Source organism: Kluyveromyces marxianus, chromosome 4 (assembly GCF_001417885.1).
Source record: "Kluyveromyces marxianus DMKU3-1042 DNA, complete genome, chromosome 4".
Lineage (NCBI taxonomy): Eukaryota > Fungi > Ascomycota > Saccharomycetes > Saccharomycetales > Saccharomycetaceae > Kluyveromyces > Kluyveromyces marxianus.
Window position 1 is genome coordinate 441714 of NC_036028.1, and position 25331 is coordinate 467044.

General features: G+C 40.7%; 10 protein-coding genes and 1 non-coding gene across 11 annotated transcripts; 7 read left to right on the forward strand and 4 right to left on the reverse strand.

Annotated features, from left to right (window-relative positions):
- Window positions 1–236: 236 nt before the first annotated feature.
- On the reverse strand, window positions 237–2781 carry RED1 (Red1p; the record flags this gene model as incomplete). The annotated part of the gene is made up of 2 exons (XM_022819479.1): window positions 237–2558; window positions 2680–2781. The coding sequence occupies 2 exons, from the start codon at window positions 2779–2781 to the stop codon at window positions 237–239; spliced, it is 2424 nt and encodes an 807-aa protein (XP_022676040.1).
- A 568-nt stretch (window positions 2782–3349) lies between these two features.
- On the forward strand, window positions 3350–5764 carry GLN4 (glutamine--tRNA ligase; the record flags this gene model as incomplete). The annotated part of the gene is made up of 1 exon (XM_022819480.1): window positions 3350–5764. One exon carries the CDS (start codon window positions 3350–3352, stop codon window positions 5762–5764), a length of 2415 nt encoding a protein of 804 aa, XP_022676041.1.
- A 278-nt stretch (window positions 5765–6042) lies between these two features.
- Window positions 6043–6234, forward strand: TMA7 (Tma7p; the record flags this gene model as incomplete). The annotated part of the gene is made up of 1 exon (XM_022819481.1): window positions 6043–6234. One exon carries the CDS (start codon window positions 6043–6045, stop codon window positions 6232–6234), a length of 192 nt encoding a protein of 63 aa, XP_022676042.1.
- Window positions 6235–6739: 505 nt separating this feature from the next.
- On the forward strand, window positions 6740–7378 carry YPT6 (Rab family GTPase YPT6; the record flags this gene model as incomplete). Its single annotated transcript, XM_022819482.1, has 1 exon — window positions 6740–7378. The coding sequence occupies one exon, from the start codon at window positions 6740–6742 to the stop codon at window positions 7376–7378; it is 639 nt and encodes a 212-aa protein (XP_022676043.1).
- A 255-nt stretch (window positions 7379–7633) lies between these two features.
- Window positions 7634–9403, reverse strand: LCB5 (sphingoid long chain base kinase 5; the record flags this gene model as incomplete). Its single annotated transcript, XM_022819483.1, has 1 exon — window positions 7634–9403. One exon carries the CDS (start codon window positions 9401–9403, stop codon window positions 7634–7636), a length of 1770 nt encoding a protein of 589 aa, XP_022676044.1.
- A 2348-nt stretch (window positions 9404–11751) lies between these two features.
- TY1B-DR6 (uncharacterized protein) lies at window positions 11752–15633 on the forward strand (the record flags this gene model as incomplete). Its single annotated transcript, XM_022819484.1, has 1 exon — window positions 11752–15633. One exon carries the CDS (start codon window positions 11752–11754, stop codon window positions 15631–15633), a length of 3882 nt encoding a protein of 1293 aa, XP_022676045.1.
- A 536-nt stretch (window positions 15634–16169) lies between these two features.
- On the forward strand, window positions 16170–17510 carry PTI1 (cleavage polyadenylation factor subunit PTI1; the record flags this gene model as incomplete). Its single annotated transcript, XM_022819486.1, has 1 exon — window positions 16170–17510. One exon carries the CDS (start codon window positions 16170–16172, stop codon window positions 17508–17510), a length of 1341 nt encoding a protein of 446 aa, XP_022676046.1.
- Window positions 17511–18285: 775 nt separating this feature from the next.
- On the forward strand, window positions 18286–19704 carry UGA1 (4-aminobutyrate transaminase; the record flags this gene model as incomplete). The annotated part of the gene is made up of 1 exon (XM_022819487.1): window positions 18286–19704. One exon carries the CDS (start codon window positions 18286–18288, stop codon window positions 19702–19704), a length of 1419 nt encoding a protein of 472 aa, XP_022676047.1.
- Window positions 19705–20080: 376 nt separating this feature from the next.
- KLMA_40199 (Mg-dependent acid phosphatase) lies at window positions 20081–20617 on the forward strand (the record flags this gene model as incomplete). Its single annotated transcript, XM_022819488.1, has 1 exon — window positions 20081–20617. One exon carries the CDS (start codon window positions 20081–20083, stop codon window positions 20615–20617), a length of 537 nt encoding a protein of 178 aa, XP_022676048.1.
- A 131-nt stretch (window positions 20618–20748) lies between these two features.
- KLMA_R410 lies at window positions 20749–20820 on the reverse strand. The gene has a single exon. It is a non-coding gene; the product is annotated as a tRNA-His (tRNA).
- Window positions 20821–21514: 694 nt separating this feature from the next.
- KLMA_40200 (putative inorganic polyphosphate/ATP-NAD kinase) lies at window positions 21515–22324 on the reverse strand (the record flags this gene model as incomplete). Its single annotated transcript, XM_022819489.1, has 1 exon — window positions 21515–22324. One exon carries the CDS (start codon window positions 22322–22324, stop codon window positions 21515–21517), a length of 810 nt encoding a protein of 269 aa, XP_022676049.1.
- Between the last annotated feature and the right edge of the window lie 3007 nt (window positions 22325–25331).

A 25331-nucleotide genomic window follows, 5' to 3' on the forward strand; every position in this document is an offset into this window, starting at 1 on the left:
TGTCGATGAAAAAAATCAAAAATTTAGCTTGGGTACTTTACATGATCATTGCATACGAGAAAACGTTCTCATCCTGGGATCAAAGGTAGAGAGAGAGACGTGTGAATATTTATTACATTGATTATTACGTAGTTATTATAATGAATCGTACTTGGGTTAGCAATTGAAGGGGAGAATGTGAAGAAGGAAGGAAGATGTGTAGTTTATTTTGTTTCCTGTATCTTGTGTCTTGTGTATCAAGTATGGAACTGCTTATCTCTAATGAGTTTTAGTAGTTCTTCTTCTGGGAGATGTAGCATGTCTTTGATCTCGCCTACAAATCCAGTGATCTTTTCCACATCATTTTGGAAACTAGATTGAAGCTCTTGGAACATTGTTTTGTACTTTTCCGAGAGTTCGTTTACGATCTTTTTGTTCATTTCGCCGTTTATTAGTGAGATTTTCCTTGCTAGTTCGTTGCTGAAGTTCATGACAGAATGGTAGATTTGCTCTTGTAGTTGGTTTGTGAAAGAGCCTTGGAATGCGGGCATTTTCGAATAACCGGAGGTGAATGGAGTCGTGGCTGTAATCGAGTTTAGCATCGATATGTCTGTGTTTGTCGATTCGTTCATCATTGACTTGTCGTTGCGTAATGTAGAATCGTCACGTGTCTTATTTTCATCGCCCTTATTGGAAATATCCTTTTCTGGCGTCGGTTCCGCAGCGTCAGCAGCATTGTTACCATTAAGAACAGAGTTAGAACCACCAGGGCGGTTTGGTACGTCAGTCGTTTTAGGATGAGGAGTTGATGAAGGTGCGTCAGAAATTGTTTTGGTTTCAAGAGATGCTGCTTCTCCTTTCTTCCCTTTAGATGACCTGGTAACTCTTTTTGGCGGAGTCTGCTCGTCATCACCCGACAGCGCAAAAACGTCTTCATTGTTCTCAACACGCTTTCTTTTCTTTGAAATCGCACCTTCGGGAACCGTCGGTACTACAGCTACCTTTTTCTTTACAACAAGTTTATTGTTTTTATTAACGGCGGCTACGAGCTTTGATTTCGCAGGTGGTTGGTCTTGAGATGGCACATATACCACCGGTCTGAAGTTATTCAATACGCTTTGTTTCTTCTCCGAATCACTCTTTTTCTTCTTCCCCTTGGGCAATGGCAGCGCAAAGATATCATCTAGTACAGCAGCTTCTTTTTTCTTCATTAGCGGCTTAAACATATCGGTCACCTTTTTCACACCAGATGAATTATCCTTAGCGGGAACCAGCTTGGTAGTCTTTGATTGGAAGATATTCGCAGGTGGAGGCGGAGGAGGTTTTAAAGGTGATATATCGGCTTCTTCCACCTCTTCAGGAATATCATACGCAGATGATATTACGTTAACTGGTTCTTGTCTTTTGAATTCTTCTTTCAAGACCCCTAACGTTTTGGAAGTCGCTCTAACTATTTTACGCTTTTGAGCAATAGCCAATGGAGATTGGTCATCGTGCTCAATGGAGTCGTCAAATACAGACATTTTAAGCTTTCTTGGTGTCTCTGGTGCTTGAGATGAAGAGAATACACTATCATCTATCGCTTGCTCCATGTCTTGACCACCAATATAACTATCAGATGTTTTATTTGGAGTTCCAAAAGTGTCAGTAACTTGGCCCATTGCAAAGGAACTTCCCTCTATAGGGGTTTTTCCGGTGTTTGGAATCGGGTCATTGTTTGTATGAGCACCGGACTCTTGAACCGATGATTGAATGATGCCATCGTCAAATGAAGAGGGGAACCTTAACGAAATATACGTCTGAACTTCACTTATTTTAGGCAACTTGGTTGCATTCCATATCATCTCACTAGTACTGGGTTCGTTAGTTTGGAATTGGAAAGATGTCGTTTTGTTGAGCGTCGTGAGCCATGCAGAATGCGGCGATAGTATACAATTTGAGAAAGTGTCATTCAAGGTGACTTTTAAGGTATCTCTCAAATCTCTTGTTATAGTCACTTTCCGTGGGTTAATCTCAAAGAAGAGGCCCTCTCCATCCCAAAAATATAAAGACTGATGAAGAACCTGCAGATATGATTGATGTTTGGTCAAAGTCTTTACCCCACTGGATTTTCCAATGATATAAATTGCCTTCTTTACCGAACCAAAATTTGTGAAGAAATTACCAAACCTACTTAATACAAGTTGAATAATGGCATCTTCTCCGTGCTTTGCCCGATGAGGATAAAGCTCATCGGAGAAGAATGACTTTGTTTTAGCAGGATCTCTCCAAAATTGCGGTGCAGATAGCACAGTAGCTCTGCTATTGTGTTTTTTTGGGAAACAGTTAACTATTAATTCCATCAAATAATTCGCCAACTGGAAGCTGTTTAACGAATCCAATATTTCTCCTATGCGATAATTATACACCTCCCTTAATTGTGTGATAATATATCTCCTGATATCCGATTGCTGGTAAAATAACCCAAGTAGGAGCATTATTGCCTTCCAGTTATGAATATTTCCCCTTGATATACCATAGTTCAACAAACTCTGAGTCAAACTCTCTAGCCCCTCGCTTCTTCTTGGGACTTTAATGTCCTGTTTCAAAAAATACACACACGGTATTGTCTAGATTTGTTAGTAATAATACAAACAACAACCAACCTTATAAAATAGGCCCGGTTTGTTATACTAATGGTACTTCGCTTTAGAAACATACAGCAAGTTTAAACCACCACCGATCCGATATAAACGATCTCAAATTCAAAATCTGTCCAATGTGAACAATTACTTCTAAAATCCCATACTCCAATGAAAACATGGGTTTCACAGATATCTCAACAATCTCCTCAAAAAGAACACCACACTCTTTATCAATATGCAACCCTCGTCCCTTTGCATCATTCCATCCTTCTATAACATCCCTAGAGGTAACCCCAGGTTTTTCCTGTATATAATCCACTAAAAGATTGATCACTTTTAACATCCTACAATTCACTTATTTCGCTTATCACAAAACTCAGAAAGAGAGCAAAATATAATCAATAATGACCTCGATATCCTCTTTCCATGTCTTGTTTATCCTTTCTATAATACATCTATACATATAAACAAAAGTACCTTTCTAACACTTTAACCGCCGATCGTCAGTTTTTCTAAACATTACATCCATTAACCGGGTAACCCATTCATTCATCATTCTTGGGCATCGCCAACAGAAAAAAAAAAAAAGTTTCAACATCCTTTGATATATCAAATAGATTAACAACTAGATAAGAGAGCATCGAAGTCTCGTAAAGAAAAGGTTTTTATTCGATTCACTTTGTCATTGATCGTCTAGTTTATAGTTAGTCATAATAGAGTACTACGGAACTTCTACAAAGTAGGAAATGACATCCGTTGATGAGTTGAGCACTCTTTTCGCTCAAGTTGGTTTCGAAGAACCTAAAGTGAAAGAAATTTTGAAGAATGCAAAGGTGTCTTCTTCTTTGGAATCCGCAATAAAGCTTGCTTCCAGCGACTTCCCATGGAATAAGAATACCAGGGCTTTGATTCATACCTTGGCCTCTTCCTTGAAGGGTGCTGAAGTTCCACATTTGGATTACATTGTGAATGGAATTCAAAAAGGCGAGTTGAAGACTGCTTTGCAAATTGATGCAGCATTGAAATACCTCAAGTCCAAGGGAGCTGATGCTACTGTCGAGGAAATGAACCAAGAATCTGGTGTTGGTATCGAGGTTAGCGAAGAGCAAGTGAGAACTCGTGTTGCTAAATATCTCGATGACAATAAGGACAGTATTTTGAAGGAAAGATACAAGGCCGTGCCAGGTCTTTTCGCTAAGATCAAGGCTCTTCCTGAATTGAAGTGGGCTGAACCACGTTTGTTCAAGCCAATTATTGATGAAGAAGTCTTAAAGGTGTTGGGTCCAAAGGATGAAAGAGATCTTGTCAAGAAGGAAAAGAAACCAAAGGGAGACAAGAAGGGCAACCAAAAGGAGGACAAGAAGAAAGAAGAGGCAGAAGGTCCTAAGAGATCTATGTTTACGGAAGGTTTCTTGGGTGATCTACATAAGGTTGGTGAGAATCCACAGGCATATCCAGAATTAATGGCTGAACATTTGAAGGCAACTGGCGGTAAAGTTCACACTCGTTTCCCTCCTGAACCAAATGGATACTTGCATATCGGTCACTCTAAGGCCATTATGGTGAACTTCGGTTACGCAAAATACCATAACGGTGTCTGTTACTTGAGATTCGACGACACTAACCCAGAGACTGAAGCCCCAGAATATTTCGAAAGTATCAAGAACATGGTTGCCTGGTTAGGTTTCAAGCCTTGGAAGATTACTTACTCCTCAGACTACTTTGATAAATTGTACGAGCTAGCGGAAACTTTGATCAAAAATGGTAAAGCGTACGTCTGTCACTGTACTGCGGAAGAAATCAAACGTGGTCGTGGTATTAAGGAAGACGGTACTCCAGGTGGTGAAAGAAAGGCTTGTGTGTCTAGAGACAGACCAATTGAAGAGAGTTTGACTGAGTTCAGAAAGATGAGAGATGGTTTCTACAAACCTGGTGAAGCTATTTTGAGAATGAAGCAAGACTTAAACTCTCCATCTCCACAAATGTGGGACTTGATCGCTTACAGAGTTTTGGATGCACCACATCCAAGAACAGGCACCAAGTGGAGAATCTACCCAACTTACGATTTCACTCACTGTTTGGTAGATTCCTTGGAAAATATCACACACTCTCTATGTACTACGGAATTCTATCTATCCAGAGAGAGTTACGAATGGTTGTGTGACCAGGTCCACGTATTCAGACCAGCCCAAAGAGAATATGGTAGACTAAATATTACCGGTACTGTTTTATCCAAGAGAAAGATTGCCAAACTTGTTAATGGAGGATACGTCAGCGGATGGAATGACCCTCGTCTATTCACTCTCGAAGCTATCCGTAGACGTGGTGTTCCACCAGGTGCTATTCTATCTTTCATCAACACCCTTGGTGTCACTACAAGCACAACTAACATCCAAGTTGTGAGATTCGAAAGTGCTATCAGAAAGTATTTAGAAGATACCACTCCAAGATTGATGTTCATTTTGGACCCTGTAGAAGTCGTTGTCGATAACGTCGACGAAGATTTCGAGGTCGAGTGCACTATTCCATACAGACCAAACACCCCTGAATTTGGTGACAGAATGGTTCCATTCAAGAAGAGATTCTACATAGAGAGAAGCGACTTCTCTGAGGATAGTGAAAACAAGGAGTTCTTCAGATTAACACCTTCTCAACCAGTCGGTTTAATCAAAGTCCCATACACTGTCTCTTTCCAAAGTTTGGAAAAAGACGCTGACGGTAAGATTACTAGAATCCACGTCAAGTATGATAACGAAGATGCCAAACCAAAGAAACCAAAAACTTACATTCAATGGGTTCCAATTTCTGAGAAACATAACTCTCCAGTAAGAGTTGCAGAAACCAGAGTGTATAACCAATTGTTCAAATCTGAAAACCCATCTGCCCATCCTGACGGATATCTAGCAGACATCAATCCAGACAGTGTGGTTGTTTACAAGAACTCTGTTTCTGAATACAATATCAACAACGTGATAAAGAACTCTCCATGGGTTGTTAACAACGCCAAGCAATCTGAATTCTACGTTGAAGAAGAAAAGGGTAGAAAGGAAGTCTGCAGATTCCAAGCCATGAGAGTTGGTTACTTCACTCTAGACTCAGATAGCACCGACGACAAGCTCATCTTGAATAGAATTGTCTCCTTGAAAGAAGGTACTAAATAATCATCATAATATAAATATTAATATTAGTATAAAGTATCATCGCCCTTGGAATTCTTTTTGTTTTACAATTAGTGTAATAATCCTCCTACCTCCTCCTGCCTTTTCTTTCATGAAAAATTAGAGGTTTTCGAATAAAAGAAAGATATATATTTCTTCTATTTTATCAGCATGCTATAACACAGGAAGATCTGCATTTTTGAGCAGGGTTTAAGTATTTACTTGTTTCCGCTGTCAGCCAGCAAAAACTCCCCTCCCCAGATAAACATAATTGAAGCAAGATGTCGTCTCGTCAAGGTGGTAAGATGAAGCCTCTAAAGCAAAAGAAGAAGCAAGCCCAAGATTTGGACCCAGAAGAACAAGCCTTTAAGGAAAAGCAAAAGGCTGATGCTGCTGCCAAGAAGGCTTTGATGTCAAACATCAAGGCTGGTAAGCCTCTAGTCGGTGGTGGTATCAAGAAGTCCAAGAAATAGACGACATACGAACTATTAAACCCGGCAACATGGGTGAGTTTAATCTTCTTTATTTAATATACTATTTTTCCGAACTTCTACAGGGCAAGCAATAGCACGAGGAAACGTGTATACAGTGCTTTTATACATACCTAACTACATAGTAAACAAAAATATCACTAGCAAAAGTATCAAGCAAATGCATAGCACCTTTCCAATGGTCAGTAGAATGGCACTACCGGCGATGAGTTGTTTCTGTTGGTAAATCGTTTAGTACGTATATGGCTATACTTGATTTTTTTGTGTTTCAACGAAAGAGAGATCATCTAACAAAGCTTCTTCGGGATAGATGATAAATTCAAGATCATTGAAGAGAGAGATCAGAAATTAGTGACTGGTAGAAGAGTAAAGGGGAAATTTAGTACATCAGAGAGGATTGAACAAAAAACTTTTTAGTACTCTTATATTTCTAATTTTAACTCCAAACTGAACCATTTTACATTAAAACCTGAGAATAAAATACGAAATGAGTGGTGCTTCTGGCAAGACCTTAAGGAAATACAAGATTGTGTTTCTTGGAGAGCAAGGTGTGGGTAAGACGTCGTTAATCACACGTTTTATGTACGATACTTTTGATGACAATTATCAAGCAACGATTGGTATTGATTTTCTCTCTAAGACGATGTATTTGGATGACAAGACAATAAGGTTACAACTATGGGATACTGCAGGACAGGAAAGATTCAGATCGTTGATTCCTTCTTACATCCGTGACTCTCATGTCGCGATAGTAGTTTATGATGTTACAAACAGAAAGTCGTTTGAATATATCGACAAATGGGTTGAGGATGTGAAGATGGAGCGCGGTGAAGAGAACGTAATACTAGTTATTGTTGGTAACAAAAGCGATTTGGTTGAGGAAAGACAAGTGTCTACCGAAGAAGGTGAGAGAAAGACTGCGGTATTAAACGCTAAGTTGTTCATAGAGACATCTACGAAGGCTGGGTTCAACGTGAAAACTTTATTCAAGAAAGTAGCTAAACTACTTCCAGAGTTTCAAGGAGCTCAATCAACTCCACTAGATAATGATACCAACGATAAGAAGCCTGGAGTCATCAACATTTCCGCACCAGAAGAACCGCAGCAAAATAACAACTGCTGCTGACCACCCAATACCATTGACAAACGTTCACTCCATTCTTTCCATGTACAGTATACATGTCTTCAGGGACAGAAATAAACAAGAAAGCAAATCATTGTTAGTAAATATGCATCTAATATCACATAGACCTCAGGCAAATAAACAATAGTTAGTTAATCAATAATCAATTTTCCTCGAATTTTGTCGATTCATGAATATACCTCTAAGTATATAATATAATATATAATTACTATGCGTAGGGCACAATTGTCTCTTTATTCACATTGATTCAAAGTCAGTTTCGACATAGCTTCCGTTTTTTAACAAAGTTTTAACAAGTTTTGGTAACACTTCAACTTGCAACGTCTCATAAGGAAAGTTCTCACCATCAACAGATATGACACTGTTTTTGGCATAGGGAATAAGCTTGAAAGCTAGGATCTTGGAATGCTCCACTTCGGGCTGTAAAACATGAGTACCTCTATCCAATGACATTAAAATTGGAGCAATTCTAGTAAGTGGGGTCCGAGAATCCGTCAGGACAAAATCCATTGTACCGTCGTCGGGCAATGCTGCTGGGAAGAATTTTGTGTCTGGTGCAATGTATGGCATTTTGCCTGTATACAATATCCCCAAGTTGTGAGTCAATGCCGGATCGATCCTTTCCCAATCTTCAGGGACGTCATCGGACAATGGCCACTTTAATTTGAAAGAGTCATCGGTGAGGACGACATCGTCTAAATTCGAATTTTTGGATAACGATGGAACATCAAGCGTAGAACCACTAACGGCTTCCAAATCATTTTTCAAATTATTCAATCTGTCCTTGTGTTCCAAGTAGTGGTCCTTGAGGTCGTTCTTGCTCTTAGCGGCATATTTTACGTATATATCGCAGGGATATTTTTTCCGCTGCAACACATTCAAAGTAACACCTAGTTCAAACCTAGCCGGACCGAGAAATCTGATAAATTCCGTGTTGATATCAGATTCTGCGATGATCCCATACGTTTGACTCAAGAAGGAGAGTCTAGGCTGGTTTGCATATGAGGGTTGTGAACAACACATCACATCTACCCGAGCCTCAACGGATTTTAGTAACGCTAAGGCCGCGTAAGAAGGGTTGCTTGTGCCGTGACACGAGATACTCATGGCATTACCTGAACCACATGGTAGTTGGGTAATGGCCAATTTCTGGAAAGCCTTGACACGGTCTGGTCTCATGAACAAACCGTTCATCACTTCGTGAGGGATACCGTCACCGGAAGCACAAGCAATGACGTCGTACTCATCTATGTCTATATTTTTAGCGATGTCAACAGCATGTAAGTGATATGTTGTTTCTTTGACGACGACTTTGCAACCACTTGCTACGAGAAGCGGCTGGGCCTTGGATAAAAATAGCTTATTGGCCTTACCCTTGCCCCCATGAGGATTCACTATCACCAGTATAGACTTCTTTCTCTTTGTATTTTTGTAACTTCTGTTCAAGATTTCCTCCGCGATATCGGTGCCCATATTGGGCAAGGTCGACGTATCGACTCTTAGCTTGATCTTTTTCGGCACAAGGTAGTTCCTTCTTGGTTTCGCGAAAGTAACCTCGATTAGGGCCGTGTGTTCCGGCCAAGGCGACTCGTTGGCAACGCCCCCTACCCCGCTCCCACCACCGAGATCTGCATCATCGACATTGGAAACGTCGAGAATCTTAGCGTACGGAATCACCGTATTCGATGGCAGCAGCAAAGACTCATTTTCGTCCCTTGATTCAACATCGCTTATACAAGTAACGCAGCTGATCAAAGACGTAGTCTCAAACACAGAGCTCGACTGCAAGCTGGGAGAGTCGTCGTCGTCATCGTCGTCATCGTCATTATACGCTCCTGCCCCAGAACCTGCTCCCGATCCGGCCCCACCATTATATCGACCATTGTCCACAAACCCAGGAGAGTGTCTTGACGGCCCAGAACACTGGTCCTTGATCAACAACCCATTTTCCCCAATCACCGCCCGAGTATACACCACCTGGTAACGGGACCTCCCTATCTTACTCATAATCCTAGCTGCTCTGCGCTTTTTTTTCCTCAGTTGAAGGGTCTTGTCTGAACCGATGTCCGAAATATCCTTAGACCACAACAGTTTTGGCAACTCAAATATAACTGACCGTTAACCTTTCCACCACAACAATAATAAATAAAGTTAAAAAAGAAGGGACAGTACTCTTATCTGATACTGGAATAAAGAACAACAACAACAATGTAAAAACCTACAATCTTTATAGGAACCTGCCAAAAGATCGTCGCGATTTATAAACCAATCCACTACTACTATATTATAATATAGTATGCTTTAAAGAGTGTGTGTGGTTCAGAAAAAAAAAAAAAAATATAATCCTAATACTTGATTCAAAAAATTTCAAACCGACCGGCTCACTTAAACTCACCTCACCTCACCTGACCTGACCACTATCCACGATCAAACGTCTCGTAAACTCTCTACTGCCTAGGGATCAGCTTTCTTTCTGTGCACTAACTAAGTACCTCTACAATACGAGTGTGTGCAGTGCCACCACACATACTGAGTAGATGATTTATATATTTCACATTTTATAGAATACAGATTATCACTTAAGGTTTCTTTTCTTTCGTTTCAGGAATTTTGACCGTATCTAACACACCTTATATCCAGACAGACAGACACATACATATGTGTGTGTGTGTGTGTGGCCAGGCAATGGCTAGGCAATGGCTAGGACGGACGAAATTCAACAGGCCCAGCCCAGCTGGGCCCGGCTGGGCCCGGCTAGTGGCTGTGGATGTAGGTGGACCAGTCAATGTGCTTCCCGTTGTAGTTCCGTCTGGCTCTGGCTCTGAGTGTAACGTATGTAGTTCAGTCAGTAGTCGCAGGGGAGAAAATCACGTGCCAATCTTGGACAATCCCAGGCGAAGAAACGCGTGCAGACGGTCGGGGCGAGACAATGCGAGGCGGAGGAAAAAGAAAATATAAGCAAAAGGGAATGAAATCTCGGCACTGGGATTGTTTTTCCGGTGGTCACGTGGTCGGTGAGGAGGTGGAGGGTTGGTGGTGGAGGGGTAATATTTGATTGGAGGGAGAGAGTGAGTGAGTGACTCTGGGCCGGCCAACACACCACCGAGCCAGGGATAGTGAAAAGAAAACCGAAAACGAAAAAGGTTGTTGACGATAATGGGTTACCCGATTATCGAATATTCCAGATCTCTAACTCTCATGTTTCAAGACACGTATATAAGGATCGATAGCCACTAGTAGAAGGACACCTTCTACTGACTACATCTAGATAGACTAGAGATAGAGGAGAAGAGATATAGATAAGACTATGTAGAGGGATATATCATCAATCTCTGTATTACACAAGAAATCAGGGTAATCTCCTAAAAAGATGACCCAGATTCAACATGGTAGCGCTGCGTTCTACGATCCAGAGGAATATCGCAAGATGTTCATAAACTCGAAAGGGATGTTCCAAACGGTGAACATCAAAGAAGTATTACCAGATGAAGAACCTGAGGGTATGATTAAAGGAAAGTATATGATAATTAGAGGTATTCCTGACTCCTCTGCTGAACATCAGATAGCAATAACAATCGTCGAAAATGAAGAAATGTATCAGTCATGGTTAATTGATCTATACCGTTACCTTCACCGTCATAACGTTGATAATGCCATGACACCTAAGGAACTTAAGCTTCCTAAGTCCCTTACTGCAAACCAGAGATTCTGGTTACGGGATGTCAATGAACAATGTGTACACATATCTAAAATGCCAACATGGTTGGAGCATGAGCTCGAGGGTTTATATACCTCAGATGATCGTTTATTGAACGTCTTGACATACACAAGAGTCAAGTATGACCCTGAAAGATTGTATGAAGAAATCTGTGGTTTCAGATTACAGAAATATTATAAATTGGAAAATGTGGAAAGAATTTTACAAAACTTCAATGAAAGACTGGAATTAGCACGATTGCCATCTCTAGAACCGCTATTGGTTGAACGGGCAATCGAAGGAATGATGGTGACAAAGGATAGAAATGGAAGATTTCATAACTTTGCACACTTAGAACCAAGATTAACTCACATAATTGCAGAGATTCGTGAAAAAATAGCCGACGAGAAGTTCTATCTCCACAGAAATGAAAGTATGAGAACCAACGATGTCGGTAAAAAGGTTCATAAACCTTACAACAAGTTTAGCAATAAACCAAACAACAACAAAAACTTCACCAAGAAGTCCAACGTTAAACAAAGCACACCTAAGGTTGACGACAAAAACGAATCCAAAACTGTAGCTAATCTTAGGCATTGATTCAGTACCACTTATTCAAGCTGATCCCATAGACATAGTGTCTGGCAAATATGACCTCATGCTTGACACGGGAGCACAAATATCAGTGGTTACTGACTTGAAACTACTCCACAACTACACCAGCAACATTACAAGAAACATAACAGCCGCCAACATGGGAACATTAAACACTATGGGCGAAGGAATATTGATATTACGTTTATCCAATAACGTAGTAGTTCAATTCCCGGCTGTATACTCAGAAGAAACACCCTCAAATATTTTAAGCGTAATGCAATTAACAGCTAAACAAAAGATTACGGTAGATTTCTACCAAAGAAAGATGCTAGTCCAGGATCACAATATCAATATCGATATTATTCACCGAAATGGATTCTATTGGCTATCGAGTGAGTATCTGGTTCTAAATGAGACAAATATCCACTCGCCAGCCGATGACGATTCCCCGGTAAGTATTTCGTTGTGTCACATAAGAGAGAACACAGTACCTAAGAAAAAATGGTCATTAGAGTTCATACATAACTTATTGGCACACGTCAATATAAAACAAATTAGGAAATCAATCTCCAATGGTGATATACGATTCATAAAACTTGAAGACATAGATTGGTCTGATATGAACTCGTTTACTTGCCAATATTGTAACATTGGTAAAGGGAAATTCCATGATCACTTCACAGATAGTAGAGACGTTTATATGAAGAAGTTCAAAAAGTTTGAATATCTTCATACTGATATCATGGGTCCATTCCGAGAGGATAACACTATCCCACCGAACTATCTAATAACGTTTAGTGATGAGGTAACAAAGTATCGATGGATATTCCCAATGTCCCTGGCCTCAGAACATCAAGTGTCTGCTATCATGCGGAAACTAATATCAAATATAAGAACACAACAGGGAGTTCGAGTAAAGGAGATCCTAATGGATCAAGGCTCCCAATATACTGGACGAATGGTCCGAGACCTATTGGATGAATTTGGTATAGAAGGAAAATATACGTCTACAGGCGATAAACGTTCAAACGGAGTAGCTGAAAGGCTCAACCGTACATTATTAGATGATGCTAGAACACTTCTAGCAAGTGCCAACCTTCCAGAATTTTTATGGTACGATGCAGCTGAATTTGCAGTTATCGTTCGGAATTCGATGCATATGAGAAAACTCGACGGATCTCCGAATATGGCAGCAGGTCTCGGCGGTATCGCTATCAACAAGATATTACCATTTGGGCAACCGGTGGTAGTATACTATAACACTGGCAAGAAAACGTTGCCACGAGGTAAAATAGTTTATGCACTACACCCAGCCAAACAATCCGATGGCTATACTTTCTACGATCCTAGTTCAAAGCAAACTATGGAGACTACTAACTATAAAATCATTAACACCATCCAAGGTGACTACCTCAATAGCGAGGAAAACCTTGATACCTTGAATCAAGTAGATGACATCGTAAGACAGAGATCAAACGATCCATCTACAGATTCACAACGTCATATCACGCACAGGAATCAGCGTGAACAGGATTATATATCCCAAGAGCGGGATCCTACTGACGAACCCCAACAACCAGAGTCCGACTCAACTGAGACTCATGGTAATTACCTAAGAACTCATAAGAACGAGTTTCAAAAGGGTATAGCGACCCATACATTAGGAAAGGATTCGAGATACCCAGTTCGAAATTCTTCGGACGTACCATCGCAATCACCACAGGAAGTACAGGAAACACTTCCAGTTGCGCTATCCCCTGCATCACCTCCCAATAACATATTTATTAGTCAAGAGCGACTAATGGAGGAGGAAGCACGGTCGGTAAAGCATCCGACAAAGCATGTTCCTGCCGAGAATGGCAAACGACCAGCGCAACGGGATGAACTTGGTGTCTCTACCAAAAGGCCGAACACTAAGGCGTCCCCAGAACAATGTTCACCTATACCTGAACACTTGTCGCATAACGACGACACCACAGATACCTCTTCACTCAATGAGGAGGAACGCCGATCACTCTATGACAAATTATCTGCCAAATACAGAGATTCCTCGATTGAACTTCAATCTACGGACTCTCTGTACGGGGGTGGAGGATCTGACATAGGCGATCTAAGTAACCCAGATAAACAAATAATGGGTATTATCAGCTGTACTAAAACAGAGCTGAAGATTAATGATTCGAAGTCGGATCAAAATCATGAACATCAAATCGATGCCATCGTAAACATGCTGATACAGGAAAATCCTGTACAGACCTACGACAACATAAAGCACGAAAATCGTGTGAAGATCCCATTAGTGAACTCACTGAAAATGGTTAGGTCTTTACCAAACACGAAGATCGATCGTTCTTTATCTTATTCACAAGCAATAACAAAGAACAGTAACCATCAAGAGAGGGAAGCCTTCAAGGAAGCTTACGACAGTGAGATCGCACAACTCATGAGAAGAGGTACATGGGATACAACAGAGGTTGATATAAAGTCAATTGAACCACACAAACTATTGAACACAATGTTCATATTTACTACCAAAAGAGATGGTAGAAAGAAATGCAGACTAGTAGTAAGGGGAGACCTGCAACACTGGTCTACATATGAGAAACATCTAGAGTCCAATACCATACACCATTATGCTCTAATGACAATATTGAGCGTAGCACTCGAAGAAAACATGATTGTCAAACAGTTAGACATCACTGCTGCTTATTTGTATGCAGACCTCAAAGAGGAACTGTATATAAGAACCCCTCCTCATATGAAAATGCCAAATAAAGCATTCAGATTAAGGAAGTCTCTTTATGGATTAAAGCAGAGTGATGCAAATTGGTACGGGACAATCACTTCGTTCCTTAAGGAAAGATGTGGCCTGAAAGAGGATAAAATATGGTCCTGTGTGTTCACAAAAGAACCACCATTGTCCATCATCGTTTGCATCTTTGTCGATGACATCATTGTTACCGGGAAGGATACGCAAGAAATAGAAAGATTCTTAGAACAACTAAGATCGACATACGAGACAAAACTCGTTCATGATGGTAAAATGGGAGAAGATGGAACCGCCAGGTACGATATACTTGGACTAGACTTGGAATACAAAAGAAATGGATACATGAAATTCGGAATGTTAGACATATTGTCTCACAAATTACCGCTTTTGAATTTACCACTGAGAGAAGGTTCTAGGTACAACCAAGCTCCAGTTTCCTCAAGTTCCGAACCACCAAAGGTGGATAAGAATCTTTATGTAACCGAAAAGGATTACAAGTCAAATGTGAAGAAGCTACAACAAGTAGTGGGATTACTATCATATGTTGCACATAAATTTAGGTTTGAAGCATTATATCACGTAAATGTTCTTGCTCAGTATCAATTGTACCCCACTGATGAAGTCATGAAATGGGCAAACGAGTCAGTACAATACTTCTGGAACACAAAGGAAAAGCGTCTAGTATGGACAAAAAACAAGACTCCAGTAGACTATGAATTCACAATAATATCTGATGCATCGGATAGATGCGAACCTGAAGGAAAGTCCAGACTAGGATGGTTTTACGAGATCTACGGTCACAAAATTTCGGCCAGATCGACAAAATCAAGTTATGTATGTGATTCATCTACTGGTGCTGAGATATGTGCGATGAAAGAAGCTACGAAGTTCGACTTTGCAATAAGTGCATTGTTATTCACCTTAACAGGAAAGAGACCAAGAGTTAGACTACTATCAGATAACAAACCTGCGTTAGGTAGGATCACCAACCCTAACTCCACTGTGTCCCCATTCAAACCTACGTTTACAAGAACAATGGAATTAAGAGAAAAACATAATGAAGGTCTATGTGATTTCACATATATTCCTACAGAACAAAATGTAGCGGATATACTGACGAAAGTATTGTCAGCAAAGAGATTCAATCGATTAACAAATGGATGGTTGATATAGTACCTTTAAACATATCGAGTTACGGGGGTGTGTTGACGATAATGGGTTACCCGATTATCGAATATTCCAGATCTCTAACTCTCATGTTTCAAGACACGTATATAAGGATCGATAGCCACTAGTAGAAGGACACCTTCTACTGACTACATCTAGATAGACTAGAGATAGAGGAGAAGAGATATAGATAAGACTATGTAGAGGGATATATCATCAATCTCTGTATTACACAAGAAATCAGGGTAATCTCCTAAAAAGATGACCCAGATTCAACAAAGGTACCACGTGACACGATTCGTTTTGTTACCCGAACAACCCATTCGAAGCACAACTCTCTCTTCTTTTTTTTTTTTTTTTTTTTCTTTCTTCAGGCAGGCAGAAAAGGCATGGAGAGTGAGAAACCAGCTATACACACACATACAGTTCAGGTAGAACAATGCAGATTATATATATGGCAGAAACACATTAAACAGGGCAAACAAAGCAAGCAGAACGGATAAATCTGCAGAACACACTGCCACTGCCACTACGCATATAAAATGCACGACTCGCAGAATGATCCCCGGAGCAGAAAAAGCAGACACGAACTCACGCCTGCGAACCTGTCGTCTACGATACATTTCACAGAGATCCCATTGCACTGGAACAAGGCCACTTTCACGTCGGTGGTAACTGGATCAGGGTTCATAGTCAGCGTGAACCTCAAGTACTTCAAGAACGAGGAAGTTGACAGCGAGAATGAGAACGGCAACGGGAACGATATCGACGCAAGCAAGAACGCAGATGACGGCGAAGGTGAAGGCCAAGGCGATAGAACCGGCATTGAGTGGATAGATGTCGATTACAGGAACGCATCTACCGCAAATAGGGCCTTGAACTCGCTCAATAAGATTAGAAACTTCCCATGCAAGATGTCCGTAATAATTCCTGAGAAATGGGAAGCAAAGATGGAGAGGGAAGCCGAGCTAAAGCCCATGGAGTTCACGAGAGACAGCTTCCCATGGAACGACAGACTTGAATTACCATTTGAGATGGTCAGCGAAGTGCCGTTGCCCAGAAGACCGGCACCAGTGGTTCAAACAACAGCATCAACCGGCGACTCTTCCTCCTCCTCCACTACCAGCACCACTACATCCCAGAACAACACGGCATCCACCAATGCTGCGTCCGACAACCTCGCATCCAAGGCCAACGAAACCCCGGCAAACCAAATACAGTTCCCAGATATCTTGGCCAGAGCCTCGAAACACCTTCCGGCCTACCAGCCCGGCTCGATGACCGCTCCAGACATCGTATCGCAAAACTTGTCCAAGATACCTACGCTACAAATGATAGAAATCCTCTCCAACTTGAAGATCCTTGCCAACCAGCAGAACAAGATGCCGCAGCTCGAACAGTTCCTAAAAACCAACATAGACCTCACCGTCGCTGTCACACAGGCAATGCTCGAGATGGGGCTGATAAATTATCACGTGACTACAAATGTCCTCCAAAGCATGTCGCATGCACCGCTACAATCACCACCACCACCACCACCAGTACCAGCACAACCACAACCACAACCACAACCACAGCAGATGATGATGCATCCCACAGACAGCAACTCAAACAACAACGCAAACCAAACCCCAATCCTCGAGCAGGCCGTTCCGGTCCAGCCTGTGGCATCGATGCCAGCACCTGCACTAGCACCAGCACCAGCACCTGCACCCGCACCGGCCACCGGTCCCCGCTTCAACGAACAAAAGCTTGCGTTGCTGCCGCAAGACCAACAGAACATGATCCGGACCGCCCTACAAATGTCCATCAACAACATAGCGGCCCTTCCTCCAGATCAACAGAAGCTAATACAGCAGCTCAGAAACGACTATCTTTTGTAGTGGTAGCCTCAGTCGGTCCCGCAGCAGTGTCTAGGTGTCTTATTTAACCATAGTCTTAGCCATAGCCATAGCGTTGAGTAAAAAAAAAACCAAGATCAAGCACCATACTATACTACATAGCATTACCCTGCACAGAAAATCCTCTCTAGCAGCATTGCCGTTTGTTCACTTATCGCTTCACTATTATTTTTTTTTTTTTGATTCAACTTTCGCGCGCGCAAGTTTGCCGGAATTATCCGACATTACAGCCAGAAGCCAGAGAGCCAGACAGAGACGGAAAGAGCCCTGTTTCGGTACCTCGCCTATTCTTGCTGCTTTGTAACTTCAATCAAACTAGGAACTACCACTTACAGCATGTGGATACAATGCGCGCGCTGATTCTTGTTGATGTTATTATTATTATTAGTTGTTTTTTTTTTTTTTTTTTTTTGGCCTTCTTGACATTTTAGATACACACTGACTGCCAGCTTGGAGTAAAAGTTGGGCAGTGATAACGTAGCAGAGATGCCATACCTTTTTCTTCTTACTGAGTCGTCTAGATAGAGCAAGAGATAATAAGGGAAGTGAAGGGAATAAATAAGTCATGACACAACACTACTAGGCAAAGCATAGTTAGTCAGAAACTTGAACTGAAATTGTATATAAGGGCAAAGGGTATGTGAAAAGAAGTTAGTTGACTTATTGAATGATCAAGTTTGTAGATTATTAAGAGTGTGTGTATTATTAGTTAGTCCTTAGCCAATCAAGCTTCATCGCAAACAGCAGAGCTACCAAGATGTCTATTGCTGCTAAATATTATCCAAACGAACCTGTTGAGCCAAAGGTTCAAACTACAGAAATCCCAGGTCCAGTTTCCAAGGCTAAGATCGCATCCCTAGGAAAGGTGTTTGATTCCAGACCAGCGTACTTTGTTGCCGACTACTCAAAGTCCGTTGGTAACTACATCGTGGACGTTGATGGCAACGAATATCTAGATCTATATGCACAAATTTCTTCTATTGCGTTGGGTTACAACAACCCAGCCTTGATTGAGGCTGCCAAGTCTGACAAGATGATCAGGGCTTTAGTTGACAGACCAGCCTTGGGTAACTTCCCAGGCTCGGACTTGGAAGATATCCTAAAGCAATTGCTCAAGTTTGCTCCAAAGGGACAAGACAAGGTTTGGAATGGTTTGTCCGGTGCGGATGCTAACGAGTTGGCTTTTAAGGCCGCATTCATGTACTACCGTCAATTGCAAAGAGGTGGTCACGGTGCGGAGTTTTCTGAGGAGGAAACGTCTACCGTGATGAAAAACTCTACCCCAGGTTCCCCAGACTTGGCCGTTCTTTCTTTCAAGAGAGCTTTCCACGGTAGATTATTTGCTTCTGGTTCGAGTACCTGTTCCAAGCCTATCCATAAATTGGATTTCCCAGCCTTCAACTGGCCACACGCCGAGTACCCATCTTACAAATACCCATTAACGTCCTACGAAGAAGAAAACAAGAAGGAAGATGACCGTTGTCTAGCTATCGTCGAAGACCTAATCAAGAGCTGGCCAACTCCAGTTGCTGCTCTGATCATCGAACCAATTCAATCTGAGGGTGGTGACAACCATGCTTCCAAATACTTCTTGCAAAGCTTGAGAGATTTGACCTTGAAGTACAACGTCGTTTATATTATCGATGAAGTCCAAACTGGTGTAGGAGCTACTGGTAAGCTTTGGTGCCACGAATGGGCTGATATCCAACCACCTGTGGACCTAGTTACCTTTTCTAAGAAGTTCCAATCTGCTGGTTACTGGTTCCACGATGAAAGATTCATTCCAAACAAGGCCTACAGACAATTCAACACCTGGTGTGGTGATCCAGCTAGAATGATCATCGCTGGTGCAATCGGCCAAGAGGTTGTCGATAATAAGTTGGTTGATCAATGCGCACGCGTCGGTGACTACTTGTTCGCAAAGTTAGAAAAACTACAAGAAAAATACCCAACCAAGTTCGGGAACTTGAGAGGTAAGAACCGTGGTACTTTCATCGCTTGGGATTTGGAATCTCCAGCTCAAAGAGACCAACTTTTGAAGATTTTGAAGTCCAACGGTTGTAATGTTGGTGGTTGTGCTGAAAAATCTGTCAGATTGAGACCATCTTTGACTTTCGAGGAAAAGCATGCTGACATCTTCGTCAATGCTTTGGTCAAGTCTGTTGAACAGTTGTAGCGATTATCTTATAAATACGAAATAAATAAAGCACGCTAAAACTCCATACCATACAAAATATTTAATATATTATATATAGTCTTTAAATAGTTCAATTCTCAGTATAAAGCAAAATGACTTACAAGCACATTAATGAGTGACTTATCTAGTTTAAGCTGATGGACAGCATCCATGCCCTTTTATGTGGGTAATTAACCGTGTCACGTGAATAGATCTTTTGATGACAAAATAAAAAATATAGCGAACTGCGTACATTCTCGTAACCTTTGGTTTATATTCAGCTGGGATTCTAACGGGAATAGAAAACTAGGCAGTCGATCATTTTAACAAGCAGCTTATCAATTAATACACTGCATCTCACATTACTGTACTGAAAATGACGAACTATCCAGATGTTGCAGCTTGGGACCTCGACTATACGGTGTGGCCATGTTATTGCGATACCCATATAACACCACCACTAAGACCAGAAGTTAATAGTGACGGACAAGTATTGGAAATAGTGGACGCACGCGGCTATAAGGTAGCTCTATATAAAGAAATTCCTCGTATAATGGAAGATCTTAAGATGCATGGTGTTAAACTACTTAGTGCATCGCGTACTTGGGCACCAGATATTGCTATTGAAATGTTGAAAGTTTTCAAAATTAAGGTCAACGGCGAATTAGTAACACTATTCTCATTGTTCGATGATTTAAATTGGGGAGATCATTCAAAGGTCAATCATATTAGAAGCGGTGTTAAACATGTCTATGGGAATGACAATCTAAAATCTTTGAAAATTTGCTTATTCGACGATGAGTCCAGGAATAGAGATGTTGAGAGGTATGGAGTCAAATACCTACATATCAAGGACCCTGTTCAAGGTCCAGATTGGAAAATGTACGAGTCCTACCTAGCGAGTCTTAAGTAAACACCGTATAAATAGGGGGGGTGTAATACTTAGATATAACTAATATATTTTGTGTTTATTAGGCAAGAGCGCAGAACAAAGAAAGCTGTTTAACAAAAAGCTATTTTTCAAAAAAAAAATAAAAAAATAAATGCCACCTCCAGGAATCGAACCTGGGTTTCATCGGCCACAACGATGTGTAATAACCCCTATACTAAGATGGCTGGCTTATATTAGTTGGGATATTTCAATGCAATATATTGGTGTGCTGGGTTTAATTCCAATCACGTGTCTTATAATCAAGATCTCTGGTATCTGATGAATCTGATCTGGTTTCTTACCGGTGAGCGTGGTAAGTAAGTAAGTAAGTTTTTATACTTCTATATATTGCAAGACATTCACTTGCAGCATATGACTTAGATTGTATGGATGATTCATACACATAAGATGTTCTAGTTGATCTTGCAAATAATTTCTTTCCATTTCATATACAAAAGTATCCTGCTTGGGACTTATATTTTAACCCTCTGACGATCGTATGCCTGGCTCTATTTGCCGATTACAACTATGAATCTCGACACACCTAGTATGTAGCGAAACACTTACTGCCATACGCATAACAAGAATGTAGCACGATGGTCCAAGAAGAGGCTGTTGTAGGTCCTTATATAGGTACGGCTAGGATGTTTGTTCCCGGAATCCTTGCCGAAGCAGACCTTTAAGAACCTAGCAGCATCCGGGGATATAGACTCACTCAGAATCCGGTCTTGGATCACAACTGAAAAGTGTCCAGGAGTCAGTTTGCAGGTGGGAAGGTCCTCACTGTCCCAGGCTGATTTTCTTAGACTCTTGACCTGGTACATGCACCACACTGCGGTCAGTAACCATCGCACCTTACACTACCTGTGACTATGTCTTCTAATCTGAACAGTCATTCCAGTAACCACAAACTGCCTGTGTGGCACCCTGCCCCCAGTAGTCTCCCAGTATTCCTGGTGACATCGCGCCTGCGTATAACCAGTAATTCTCGTAAGAGTAAACCCAATATTGCGTATTCCTATAATTTACCTCTGTCTCGCCTTTGTAGTCGTCTCTGCCTTTCTTCTGGCACTGGTGATGAGACCAAGCTGTGGCATGATGAATGCCGGTAGTAGATGTTGACATTGAGATACTTCCAGTAGCCTTGTATCTACTGTTGCACACGTTAGTAACCGTATCAGAGGTTGTCTGGTCTTGCCACGCACTCTTAATAAACTTAATAACCATGTTACTATTGGCACGGCGCGTTAAAGTGTCCTCGGTACTGTTCCCCATTACGCCATTACCGCGCCATTCTTCACCGACTGGCAGTTGCACATCAGTCATCATGCTGAAGATAATTGTCGAGTCTGTGTTTGCTGCCGCAATAGGCGTAAAGTTCCCAGAAACATTCCCTACGAACATAATGTAGTCCATTTGTAATAACCCGAATTCGTTGGCCCTATAACAATCCTGCACTGCATCGTTTGTTCTGGTTCCTAGTTCATCTAAGCTCAAGTTCACGATAATTCCCGTTCTGCCTGTCTTGTAGCCAATGTCGGTCTTGAAGTCATGGTATTTTCGTAAACAATCAAAGAAGTCCTTGAGTCCCAACGAGCTGATGCTTACAGGACCCACATGTCCATTCGTGTTTTGAGCTGCTGCCCAAAAAGGATTTAAGGTGAACAATAAACACAATATAGCCAGCATATGGTGAACTTATGCTTATGTGTTATTTTTCTGTTGCCTCCTTATATAATAATTCAGATGGATAATGATGTTTTACCTTAAAAATCCCTTATCTATCATCTTGATACTTAACCGCCTATTACATTGGTAGTTACCCTATCGTAAGATATGCTCCGTCTCAACATATATTGGTTAACACATATAGCATGATCAAATATTTTATGACTTTGATTTATTCTAGCTGCAATCGACAGTACAGTGTATTACGTATTGAATGTTATGTTTTCATCAATCTTGTATGATTTTTGTCTGTTTTACCTCTGAACAAGCTTTTTGCGAACATTGTATTAAAACACTACTTAAGGGGAAATAAAACGAGGATTGTTCTGCTTATAGAAGAACTTGAAAGGTGCAGTTGAGATCTTCATTAAGATAAAATTGAATTGGCAGACATAAAAGTAAGAAAGGCAATTACAAAATATGCACTGCCGACTAAATTAACTAATTGATCATGGGGATGCACAATGTATCCTTTATAGAATGTTTCTTCACACCACTTCATTGACTATCCATCTGGTTACACTGCGCATGGAAGATATGGCGATTCTACTGGGTTTGAGTAGAAACAATACCTCCGTCGATGTAAATCTCATTTGCTTACTTGCTTTCACCCCATCCTATAATGAAATTCCTAGAGTTGAGTAATAAAAAAGGAGGGGAGAGTTTCGCCTTTAGAGGCGGGAAAATAGGGCAAGGAATGGAAACGGACTTAAAAACCGATTATACTCTTGTACAAGGGTTGAATAGTAATGGTATTTTTAAACACCTCAAAATATTAAGACAAGCACTAGCTTCATGTAAATGAATGAATGTATATCCCGTATCAGGAACGATTGGCAAAGAAGTAATATAAAACACAAATTTAAATTAAGATATGCCCACCAATAGTGAGCCTACTGGCATTGTATGTAACTATTTTAAGGTTGGGGACGGAGCACATCCGCTAACACACCAACCAACATAACTTAATTTCGCTTGTCTCTCCTGCTGCAGAGAGTGTTTTCATAACTAGAGAAAAATTTACGTGCAGCTTTGAAGAAGACAGAGTGCAACCCCTGCATTATTTTCGAACAGATTTGCTGTCTCAGAATATATGTAATCTCATATCTTTGCAACATTTATGAATTCCCGTGCTCACCAGTTTGTGTACATTTTCAAATATTCGCACCTCCTTTTCTGAGAATTTTCTTTTCCGCAATTACCACGTACGAAGATAGAGAAAGATCAACATCCACTACGCCTTTGACTAGGCCCCAATTTATAGTGACTGCACTAAACTCGTTTCTGTGGAAAAAAATGATGCTCAGTTCAAGTCCTAGTTCTTTTACACAGCAACGGCGGAGCCCGTAAATTTCCTATGGATACTAAAATTGAAACATCTGCATATTTTAGGTGAATAGATCTCCGCAAAAGTGCGGATAGCGGATTATTTCGCGTAAGAATCGCCTTGTACTAAGAAATTGGAAAATCAATCGATTCTTTGCATATATTCTAGATTATAGTTTGCATGACATCTCAGTTTATGCATAGTTAAAGCCACAATTGTGGTTTGACGTTAGTTTTTCATAGCATTCATTCACTGCAAAAAACTATCGTCTTGACAACTAGAAAATAGCTAGCTACTTACGTTTTAAAGACTCTTAATGTTAGTAGCAAAAGAATAAAACACTTCCGTGCTTCCGTTGAGAAGGGTGAGAATCAGATCTCTGCTCTGTGTGAAGTGAAGCGAAATTACCACGAAACGACATTTCCTTACTTTATGGCAATAGTAAACGAGTAAACAGATTCTTAATCAGGAAAAACTTTATGATATGGTAATACCTACTTCCTAGCTACCAAAGCACGGATATTCAGTTGCGTAGTTTTCTTTGCAAACGGTGTTCGCCATTTAAAAGTTTTCTTTTTCATCTCAGGGTATGTTCTCTCTTGATTTTGGTGATCACCAGTTAGAAGGCTACGGCTTTTTCAGTTCGGCTCTTATCCTTTGAATATCATATAATATTTTTACTATTTTCTCCGTTAAAAAAAATATAATCCGATTATAACTTTTATTCTGATATTAAGACTCACGGCCATATCTTGGAGAAGGCACCATTAATACTTTGATTTTCAATAGGCTAGTGGTAGGAAAACCAGCACATTTCATCTTGAGGCTACAACAAGTGCCGTAGAAATTCCGAAGGTAGCTTCAGGCCTAATTTTCCGGATTTTCAAATGGCGACAGGCTGTTCAGACTGTGTATAAAATTTTTGTACGTCCAGAAAGTGCCAAACAACGGACGGCTCAACACTGCATTTTTTTGTTCTTTTTCATGGTATTCCATTTTGAAACTTTTGGAAAGGACCACCTCAAAAAAAGCACCTACATATGCTAGTAGAACCTATTTCCTTTCCTGTAGTGAATGAATATCATAACATGAAAATGCAAAGAACTATTCGCAAAGAAAGAAAAATTCGGAACTTTATCCTGTTAGGGAAGTAAGAAGATCTACTAGGCTACTATTCCAAATAATATTTTTCTGAACGAACGAACGTTTTTAATGTTCAGCTTTCCGCATTAAACTGAGTACTGTTTTACTAAAGCTTAACAAACGCTCTCGAGCCGCCCGTTGCCTGTAAAGGCCAAGATTATGAAGAAAACGCCAAACACTCTTTTGCCCTCTATCTAAAGTTCAGGACGATGAGGTTCATATTACAACATTCCCCATCCATAAGTCTATAGAAAGGTGAAACATCACATAACAAGATACAAATCGGAATTGCCTCTGATATCAATAACAAATTGAAGTTTTCATTGAGGCTGTTTTGGAACATACTTCACTATGTTCCTGTTACCGGGGCTCGTTTTCCTAAAACGTGTCATGTATTAGCCTAAGCGGGTTGTGGCAACACTCAAAGATACAGTGTAAACGTTTTGCCAAAGAAAATAATGGAATCTCTGGGTTCTACTATCTTAGATAATCATCCAT